The sequence below is a fragment of the Triticum urartu genome, chromosome 6 (assembly GCF_003073215.2).
Source record: "Triticum urartu cultivar G1812 chromosome 6, Tu2.1, whole genome shotgun sequence".
In the NCBI taxonomy this organism is placed as follows: Eukaryota; Viridiplantae; Streptophyta; class Magnoliopsida; order Poales; family Poaceae; genus Triticum; species Triticum urartu.
Genome location: NC_053027.1, coordinates 306,072,627 through 306,083,390, shown reverse-complemented (window position 1 = coordinate 306,083,390; position 10,764 = coordinate 306,072,627). Strand labels below are relative to the sequence as shown.

At 45.1% G+C, this 10,764-nt stretch overlaps 1 protein-coding gene across 1 annotated transcript; it reads right to left on the bottom strand.

Annotated features, from left to right (window-relative positions):
• Window positions 1-4,651: 4,651 nt before the first annotated feature.
• On the bottom strand, window positions 4,652-8,223 carry LOC125513332 (serine/threonine-protein kinase Nek6-like). The gene is made up of 13 exons (XM_048678417.1): window positions 7,805-8,223; window positions 7,656-7,722; window positions 7,518-7,583; window positions 7,386-7,432; window positions 7,251-7,296; window positions 7,066-7,146; window positions 6,924-6,966; window positions 6,784-6,830; window positions 6,313-6,394; window positions 6,155-6,204; window positions 5,982-6,055; window positions 5,853-5,904; window positions 4,652-5,766 (listed from the first exon to the last, which is right to left on the bottom strand). Exons 1-13 carry the CDS (start codon window positions 7,987-7,989, stop codon window positions 4,918-4,920), a joined length of 1,689 nt encoding a protein of 562 aa, XP_048534374.1. The 5' UTR covers window positions 7,990-8,223; the 3' UTR covers window positions 4,652-4,917.
• Between the last annotated feature and the right edge of the window lie 2,541 nt (window positions 8,224-10,764).

Here is a 10,764-nt window from a genome sequence, read left to right as displayed (position 1 = left end):
AAGAAGACAGAAGCACTCGCACGAAGCGAGATACATCAGCTGTTTGGTTTGGCGCATTAGGTTATCACGCCTAATCTTAGTCATGTCACAACATTATAGACATGTGTTTGGTTTATTGCCATATTTTTTTAGCTGCATGGTCCATATTTTTTTTCGAAAAATGGGGGCTCCCCGACCTCTGCATCAGAGTGATGCATACGGCCATCTTATTAACCAAATAAGCAAAAGGTCAACAAGGTTCCAAAGTCTCGAACTGAAAAAGAAAAAGGCAGCTTACATAGAGCCTAAAAGGCTAGATACACAAATTAGCCAGGAAAAGACGCCACAACCGGCTGGCTAAAAATAGATAGATAAACTAATTGCATATCCTATTACATAACCGCCATCCAAACCGGTTGAAAATATCCCGAGCTACCATCTCCCAACGGATAGATCCAGTAACCAAATGCTCCCTGGCCTCCATCAGAGTGAGTAGCGACCACGAACGGATCAATGCTGTAGCTCGGAAAATAACCTGCAAAAAATGAATCCGTGATGTTCTGTTAAAAACCAAATCATTTCTGCAATTTCAGATAGTCCACAACAAAGCGCAAACTCCAACCCGAATATGTCTTGCTAAGTCAGGCCCAACCCCATTAAGCCATGTCCCAAATAATGCGTTGACAGAATTCGGTGGAGTAATATTAAAAGCAATATGGACCGTCCGCCAAAGAACTTCGGCCAACGGGCAATCAAAGAATAGATGCTTAATCGTCTTATCCCGATCACAGAAACTACACCTAGTAGGTCCTGTCCAATTACGCTTTATCAAATTGTCCTTTGTTAAAATAACTTGTTTATGGACAAACCACATAAACACTTTAATTTTTAGAGGAACTTTGACAGCCCAGACAAACTTGGAAGTTGGAATGGAGTTCGAATTAATAATATCAATATACATTGATTTAACTGTAAATACTCCAGATCTAGTCAACTTCCAGCGTAATCCATCGGGTTGGTGAGAAAGTTGAACCTCCATTAGTCTCCTAACTAGATGGAGCCATTCTTCCCAACGATTGCCCGCTAAGGAACGTCTAAACTGAATATTAAGGGGGATAGATTGAAATATTGTTGCCACGAACACCTCACGTCGTTGAGCAATCCGATATAAAGATGGATATTGAATGGCTAAAGGTGAGTCGTCAAGCCAAGTATCCTCCCAGAAACGTGTACTTGCACCGTTTCCAATAACAAACCTCGTCCTATTGAACATTGATTGTTTGACTTTCATTAGTCCTTTTCAGAAAGGCGAATCAGTCGGCCTGACTGTAACCTGGGACAATGTTTTAGTCTGGAGGTACTTGCTGCGGAGGATCTGCGCCCACATGGCCTCAGTCCCGGAGGAAAGCTTCCACAACCACTTACTAAGAAGGCATCTGTTCTTAACTTCAAGATTTTCAATACCAAGACCCCCTTGGTCTTTCGGTCGACAGATGATGTCCCATTTAGCAAGCCGGTATTTTCTTTTAAGCTCATCACCCTGCCAAAAGAAACGCGACCGTTAGAAGTCCAGTCTTTTCCTAACACCAACTGGGACCTCAAAGAACGATAAGAGGAACATAGGCATACTTGTGAGTACCGAATTAATCAAGATCAAACGGCCTCCGTAAGACATGAGCTTACCCTTCCAGCAGCTCAGTTTCTTCTCAAATCGATTCTCGATGCACTTCCATTCTCTGTTTGTCAGCCTACGATGGTGTATCGGAATACCAAGGTATGAGGAAGGTAAACTCCCCAACTCGCATCCAAACAATTGCCTATAAGACTCCTGTTTGTCTTTGGCTCTACCAAAGCAGAACAACTCGCTCTTATGAAAATTAATCTTTAACCCGGTCAATTGTTCAAAAAGGCATAACACCAGCTTCATATTTCTCGCCTTGGCCAAATCATGCTCCATAAAGATGATTGTATCATCAGCGTATTGAAGGACGGATACACCTCCATCAACAAGATGAGGTACCAAACCACCCACTTGACCATTCTCCTTAGCCCTGCCTATCAAAATTGCTAACATATCCACCACAATGTTAAACAGGATAGGGGACATCGGATCTCCTTGTCTGAGGCCTTTATGTGTCTGGAAGTAATGACCTATATCGTCATTCACTTTAATTCCCACACTCCCTTTTTGCGTAAAGGATTTAACTTGGCGGCGCCAGACTTCATCAAAACCTTTCATACGCAATGCCTGTTGGAGGAATGGCCACTTGACCTTATCGTACGCTTTTTCGAAATCCACCTTAAAAATTACTCCATCTAATTTTTTGGAGTGGATTTCATGGAGCGTTTCATGAAGAACAACCACCCCTTCAAGGATGTTTCTGTCCGGCATGAAAGCAGTTTGGGATTGTTGCATCACAGAATGCGCAATCTGTGTGAGCCTATTGGTCCCGACTTTGGTGAAGATTTTGAAACTAACATTAAGGAGGCAGATCGGCCTGAACTGCTCAATTCTCACAGCATCCGTTTTCTTAGGGAGCAATGTGATAGTTCCAAAATTCAAGTGAAATAATTAAAACTGTCCAGAGAATAGATCATGAAACATAGGTAGTAAATCCCCCTTAATAATGTGCCAGCACTTTTTATAGAACTCAGCCTATGTCATAAGATAGTTTTTCGTCAAATCTTGCCACACTTGTGGTCGCTATTATATTAGCCACACATTTTATGACGGCCACAATTCCTCTAAGATTAGTTGTGGCAAAGTTAGTCATGATCCAAACATGCCCATAGTCCCCGTGGCTGTGGAGGAGGTCTGAACTTGGGAACATATCTGATGCACCGGAGCATTTTGTGCTAACGTGTGCACGCGGTCTCTATAACTACCAGTTGGAACATTGAAAAAACACTGGGGCCATTCTGATCATCAGCATATTTTGTCATTTTCATTTCCCATATTATGTTTTGACTTTAATCTGAAAAAGAATATAGCATATCTATTCTTGTTACAATTACAACATAGAAAATATTCAGACTTATTTGACATTTGTAAAATGGCTAAATCAACGAGTGCATCGGTAGCATCAAATGGCCCGGTGTACTAGTTGTTTCCCGTCTCAACTTCTTTCATGTGGTGACCTGTAGAGGCTCCCGGCCACAATGCCTCTAACATTAGTTTTGGCAAAGTTAGCCATGAACCAAACATGCCCGTGACCTCACAGCAGAACAGCAATGCTCCCCCTCAAAAAAAAGCAGAACAACGATCCTCCGCGATTCAGACTTCAGAGTCATCCTGAATTCTCAGCGAACAACCTACCTTGTGCCAGCCGCTTTCCGCGGTTTCATTTGCAGGGATCAATTCCAGGACATGGTACAGCAGCGGGACACCGATCTGCGAGCTTGAGGCGAGCTGGGATTGATTCCTGCCTGAAGAATGATGGCGTTGGATTTTGTTTGCTTCGGGGCATGGCAATGCTCCTTGCTTGGAAGCACAGCGAAGGGAGAGGTACTCATTTCTCAGTGCTGCAGTGCAGCACGATGTTGCCGCTGCAGACAGCCCAGATGACAGTACAAAGGAAAATGATAGAAATAGAATGGCATGCCTGTCAAAAGTCTCAGGGCTGAGAAAGACATGATCATTCGGTGAGGTCATTGCCTCTTCTTTACTGCCAACACTGGCAGAGGGATTTTCTTTTCAGCGGTGTGATGTAGGTAGATTTATTTTCATGAACTCCTATGAACTATGATTTGCTTTTGCGTTTATATACTCCCTCTGTCTTATAATATAAGAGCGTTTTTGACACTACGCTAGTGTCAAACGCTCTTATATTATGGGATGGAGGGAATATATTTTATCATGATAGAATCCAAGAGTACTGTCAGCAGAATATTGGTTTTAAACATGTAATATTACCCCTGTCCGGCAATAACCAAATTTTGGACCAAAGAAACAGGTGCCATCACATTTGGAGCTAGGGTATCAGGAAACCACCATCTTTGGTACTTGTTATTTTCAAAAAACCACCATTTTCGAGGCTTGTGTATCCAGGCACCACTAATTGTGCGATTTGCTCGTTTAACCAGTTTCCTGACCGTGCTGGCCACCTGTCAAGTCGACGTGACATCAATAGACAGCGCGGGGAAACGGGCGTTAGGCTGTTAGCCCCTGGCTGTTAAAACAGCCCAAAGCAGTTCACCGTCGCCCCATCTCTCCCGGTGGTTCTTCTCTCTCCCTGACTCGTCGCCACAGCATTTTTGCCATGGTTTTATTGGGGCGGGGGGGCGGTCTGAAGACGTCGGCTCATTTGTCAGCAATGTGAGTACCACCCCCTCCTCCATTTACAAAAAAATAACAGGGGGGGTCAATATCTGTGAAAGCATCCTCCCCATACAGAATTTCAATGTGACTTGACCTGCATTTTCTTGATTTTTTCTCTTCAAATGGGGACACAACAATTGTCTGCTGCCTCTTGTTCCTCGTCACAGTCAGTACCAATTTCTTGCTACTTTCATATTTCCTAATCATGAACTCCTATGAACTATGATTTTCTTTTGCATCTATTTTGTATCAGGATAGAATCCAAGAGTAAACTGATGATGACAATAACCAAATCTTGGACCAAAGAAACAGGACATGTCCACCTTCACAAATTATTACTATCATGCAAGGAAATAATTGGGAATGAAATCACTATGGTCTCCATTATTACTTGAAACCTTGTAGAAGCACACAATCAGCAGGTGATGTTGTACAAAGGATAATTCATAACTGAATAGTTAGTGCACACAGATGTGCGCAGTCATGAAAACCATATACATCAACATAAATAAACTCAAGCCTCAGTAACCAGAATCATGAACTTCAGTGAAGCTATATACACTCTCCAAACAGGGAACACTCACTCACACAAGATTCTCAAATTCTATCCACTAGATCAGTCATGGGGACCCTCCAAACTTTGGTGGAGTCATGAGACTTTTTGTCAGCCATATCGCGGTCTCTCTAGATGACACGGCTCCTTCGCCAAATGGTCGAAGAACACCTGCGAGCTCATCAAGCCTCTCCTGCTCCAGGAGCTTTGCACAGATCTCAAGAAGTGACTCCAGAGCATCAGCTCTCTGCTGCACTATGTTCAGATGATCAAACTCGGCAGGTGCGCTGCCTGCATTTCCCAATTTCAGCGTGCTCACTGGTGATGATTCCTCCGTCACAACATCTACATCACCCATGCCTTGTTTTACTCCTTGACAAGACTCTGTCTTCACATCCTTCCTGTGCTCTTGCACCGCTCCAATCGTCATTTCCTCATTTGGTACTGGTACCTCATTAAGCTTTTGACTTGCACTGTTAACCGGCGCAGCCTCTACTGGACTGCGGGTTCTGATAGTTTTAAGACGTATTGTCTCATCAATCTGTCCATCAGTTGTTGCTGCCAAATTCTCCTCTACATGTTGAGGTGATAAAACATGAGCTGTTAGCTCTTCCTTGTTTCTGGCTTCAGGATCCACTGACATTTGCAAAATGCAGGGATCCTGGGTACCAACAGTTGATAGATCTGAATAGTTTGTCGAGCTGTCTCTTGTTTCCGCTGTTTGCTCTGCTGCTGCTTGTAATGCTTCGCTGGATCCGTTGGCTTTGCCGACTCTCTTTCTGCCGCCACTTGGTTTTCTTGACTGCTTGTCTCCCAGGTTACTCTTGTTGGGTTTTACTGGAAGGTAGATTGGAGAGCAGTTGATTGATTCAGCCAGATACGGCTGGAAATATGGGTGTCTCAATAGCTCCCCAGCCTGTAAAGTATATTCATTTAATTAGCCTGTTATTCATGTATCGACGGCTTTGATTGAAACAGTTGAACAAAGCTTCTGGTACTTACAGTTGGTCTATGTTCTGGATTTTTCCTCAGCATACTCTTAACTATCTGCTTCCTGTGAAAGAATGCTCGATTTGGTAAAAATAAAGTTGATCCACAGTACTGAGAGGTCATTTAAAATGAGGTACTCACAGTGACGATGAGTATATTGGGGGCATTGGGGATATTGACGATCTGTTTATTTTGTTGACTAATGTTGCCATGTCCTTCACAGACACATAAAAGAGTATTTCATGAGTTCCCAACATATATAGAGAGAGAAACTGAAGCAGGCAATCAAAAAATTATGTTGTATAAGCACTAACTGTAGCTTTGAATGCAGAGCGGTGTGCTAAAATCTCGAACATACAGCAACCTGACAGGAAAAGAAGAAAGACAAGCTTTCTGAGCAGCTGTTTAATTCTGTCAATCATTATCACAGAAGACTAGAGTTAACTTCAACAGAAATGGACTGGGAGCTCACCAAGCGACCATATATCAGATTTGTAACCATAAGGTATGTCCGCGAGTATTTCTGGGCACATGTAGTTTGGGGTTCCTACTACCTGAAAAACATAAATTTCAAAGATTGAAAATTGAGAAGTGGAATCTGTCAAGTCGTTTATATATCTTATAAACTTGGGCATCAGTATATCCCTGGGTACATGCTATTTACTTATTTTCATGAACATTTATTCATGTTATACAGTTTTTGCTTTTACGTTTAACTGCTGTAATGCGACTGGTGATCAGAAACCATATTTGATGATTAAAAGGTCAGAGCATTACATGATTTTTTTTCTTTGAAAATTAGTTTTACATGAATGGTGGTTATGCTCGTACATTTCATACTTAATTGGGACTATACACAAGTAACAGATGGTTGTGAATGACTGAACATGTCCTGCCAATTACATGTACATCAATAATAAGTTAGCAAAAGGTTGAGGCGTACCGACGACGCAAGATCCTCCATGAGTAATTTTGCTAACCCGAAATCAGCTGTTTGGAGAGAGAATGAACACACACGTCATGATATTTTCATCTGACCAATGAAGTTGTGTAGTAATTTGAGGCTACATATATGTATCTTACCAACTCGTATGTTGTTATCCTTGGTTAACAAGATATTGGAACACTGCAATGCAGCAGGTGGTGAGGAAAATGTTAGACAACGCTAATACCTCGTACTAGAAATGAAATGATGTATCCATGGGGGCCAGCAGTTATATTTTACCTTGAGGTCACGGTGGAGCACGCGGTTGCAGTGCAGGTAGTCAAGGGCCAAGAGCAACTGTGTGAACCACCGGCACACCCTCTTCACATCACACAAGCACCAAATATACAGTAAGTTTGTGAAGCCTGAACATGTAGGAGTAGCATATTTATTCATCTGATTACAGTAAGTAATAGTGTTGGTACCTCTTCCGAGAAGAGGACGCCTCTTGCCTTCTTGATCCTCTGCGCCCTGTGAATTCGACGTCAGTGAAACAGCAGCAGGTAAGGTGAGCAGAGAAACGCAGGGCGAGGAGGCAAAGTGCAATGAGATGTTCTTACATGTCACCTCCTTCGCAGTAACTTGTGACGATGCAGACGGAGGTCCCCTGCAACCACGAAACAAATTCAGCTCAGTCTTGGCCGACGAACGCCCAGCCCAATCTACAGTAAATTCTAGTGTAGTTGCAGTACCTCGTCGACCCATCCGTCCTTGTACTCGACGATGTAGGGGTTGCTGAGGCTGGCCATGAGGGACATCTGCAGACCCACGAACTGGTGAGCTGAGGCGAGGGGAGGGTTTATTAAGGTTTGAGGTGATTGAGTGATTACCTCCTGGTAGGCGGTCCGCTGGAACTTGTCGTTCTGCTTTGTCAGCCGGATCTTCTTCATCACGTACCTGCTTGGTGAGCCAAAGATTGGGTTGGTTCAAGGGGAAGGAACGGCAGAGGAGAAGGAAGATTGAAGAGAAGAAGTAGAACCTCTTCTTCTCGGCCTTGTGGTGGACGAGGTAGGCGGTGCCGTAGGCGCCCCGGCCGATCTGCTCCACCACCTCGTACTGCTCCATGGGATTCCTTACCTCTTGCTCTTGCTTGCTCGTCTTGTGGAGAGGACAGGGCACGGGGACGGCGCTGGTGATGATGGTCGCGGAGAGGAAACCGTGCATGCACTGCAGCTGCACGCGGCCCGTGTCCACGCGTGTGGAAGTGGCGCAATAATGTCCGGCGCGCTCGCTCTGTGTGTGTGTCGGGTGTGGCCGAGGAGGAAGACGGAGACCAATGGAAGGAAGAGAAGGTTTCCCTTGGTTTTAGGGGTGGTTAGGGCGTGCTTTATGTGGAGCTCAACTAATTAATCCGTCGTCGGTTCATCATTCGATTCCATTTCATTCTCTGGCGGTCGCGGCGCGGTGCAGCGTGCATAGAGTGAGTTGAGTAGTGGAGGAAACGTTGCGCTTCCGGGTGCTGGAGTGGGCCCCTGCTGACTCACGGTGGATGGAGTAGTATTTTCTCTCTATTTTTTTCTTAAAAAAAGAGTCACGCTTGTATTAATAACATCAGCAAACGTGGCATCTCTCTCAAGTCTGAAGAAATCCATGCAGTCCCTGCTTGCCTTTTCCCTGTGAAAAGAGCACCGACCCTTTGGTCTGGTCTGGTCTGGCTCTGGCTGGCATGCAGAAGAATCAAGAAAGGTTTCTCCGTTTCACACTGTCCATGGCATGTGACAACTGTAAATGCCGTCAGCTCCACTCCACTGCGCCTGAGTAGTGGTGTGTGTTTAATACTCTACGGGTAGCCAGTGTAATAAGTAAATGGCGAGCAGTTTTACCTTGTGGCCACCCATGCAGCAGCATTTGCATGTGCCTTTCCTTGGGGCCGTGCAGTGCAGTGTGCATCGGCACCACTGCAGTACAAGTCAATGTCGAGATTTTGCGCCACTGCAGTCTGCACGCAGTCCTGCTCTCTCTGTGCTCCGGTGAAGATGCTGACTGCGACACAAGACAAGGGCACCGGTAGGAGAAACAAATTAACAAAATGAACTCGCCACCAAAGTATTTCACCCGGCTAATCCTTTTAGATAGCGTCCCACGCATTAGCGCTATACTATGCTGCATAGCGTCCGTCTGATAGGTGCTACACGCCTCTCTGGGTCAGGGCGGACCCACCCCTGGTTAAGTAGCGCACAACTCATTTCATCCGAAAAAATGCTCACATTTGCTCAAGTCTTCCAAGTTTAGGCAAACCCTAGTTTTTCCTGTATTTTATATGTGTATGGTAATATGAGGTGATTGTTTTTTTACTGGAAATATGAGGTGATTGTTGGGTGTTTAGCATATGCATTGGAATTTTGCTAGGGTTAGGGTTATGGTTCTTGTTATGTTGGGGTTCGGGTTATTGTTCGATTTCTATGTTAGGGCTAGGGTTTGGTTATATGACTAGGATTTTGTGTTAAGCTTCGCATGAGTATTATGAAATATATTTTTTGTTGTGTTGTTTTAATTATTTTAGGGATGAGGAGAATATGTGTTTATGTCCATCATCTTCAGACCGGGAGGATTCAGAGAGGGATTTGAGAGGGGGCGAGAGAGAGAAACCGTGGCGACCCCCTCTCTGTTCGCCAACTTTGTGTGTAGGCTGGCCAGGGAGGGCCGGCCCTTGCCGGTTATTAATGTTGGAAATATGCCCTAGAGGCAATAATAAAATGGTTATTATTATATTTCCTTGTTCATGATAATTGTCTATTGTTCATGCTATAATTGTGTTATCCGGAAATCACAATACATGTGTGAATACATAGACCACAACACGTCCCTAGTAAGCCTCTACTTGACTAGCTCGTTGATCAAAAGATAGTCATGGTTTCCTGACTCTGGACATTAGATGTCATTGATAACGGGATCACATCATTAGGAGAATGATGTGATAGACAAGACCCAATCCTAAGCGTAGCACAAGATCGTGTAGTTCGTTTGCTAGAGCTTTTCCGAATGTCAAGTATCATTTCCTTAGACCATGAGATTGTGCAACTCCCGGATACCGTAGGAGTGCTTTGGGTGCGCCAAACGTCACAACATAACTGGGTGACTATAAAGTTGCACTACGGGTATCTCCGAAAGTGTCTGTTGGGTTGGCACGAATCGAGACTGTGATTTGTCACTCCGTATGACGGAGAGGTATCTCTGGGCCCACTCGGTAATGCATCATCATAATGAGCTCAATGTGACCAAGTGGTTGATCATGGGATCATGCATTACGGTACGAGTAAAGTGACTTGCCGGTAACGAGATTGAACGAGGTATTGGGATACCGACGATCGAGTCTCGGGCGAGTAACGTACCGATTGACAAAGGGAATTGTATGCGGGATTGATTGAATCCTCGACATCGTGGTTCATCCGATGAGATCACCGAGGAGCATGTGGGAGCCAACATGGGTATCCAGATCCCGCTGTTGGTTATTGACCGGAGAGTCGTCTCGGTCATGTCTGCGTGTCTCCTGAACCCGTAGGGTCTACACACTTAAGGTTCGGTGACGCTAGGGTTGTAGAGATATTAGTATGCGGTAACCCGAAAGTTGTTCGGAGTCTCGGATGAGATCCCGGACGTCACGAGGAGTTCCGGAATGGTCCGAAGGTGAAGAATTATATATAGGAAGTCTAGTTTCGGCCATCGGGAAAGTTTTGGGGTCGCTGGTATTATACCGGGACCACCGGAAGGGTCCCGGGGGTCCACCGGGTGGGGCCACCTATCCCAAAGGGCCCCATGGGCTGAAGTGGGGAAGGGAACCAGCCCCTGGTGGGCTGGTGCCCCCCTTGGGCCTCCCCCTGCGCCTAGGGTTGGAAACCCTAGGGGTGGGGGGCGCCCCACTTGTCTTGGGGGGCAAGCCACCCCCCTTGGCCACCCCCCTTGAGATCCAATCTCTAGGGCCGTCGCCCCCCTAGGGGC

Excerpts from the sequence above, each read along its gene's own strand:
- LOC125513332 (XM_048678417.1), bottom strand. The coding sequence starts at position 7,989 with ATGCACGGTTTCCTCTCCGCGACCATCATCACCAGCGCCGTCCCCGTG. Across the intron at positions 7,147-7,250 it reads GCGTCCTCTTCTCGGAAGAG|AGGGTGTGCCGGTGGTTCAC; the intron begins GTACCAACACTA and ends TGTGATGTGAAG. Across the intron at positions 6,967-7,065 it reads TGCTCCACCGTGACCTCAAG|TGTTCCAATATCTTGTTAAC; the intron begins GTAAAATATAAC and ends GCTGCATTGCAG.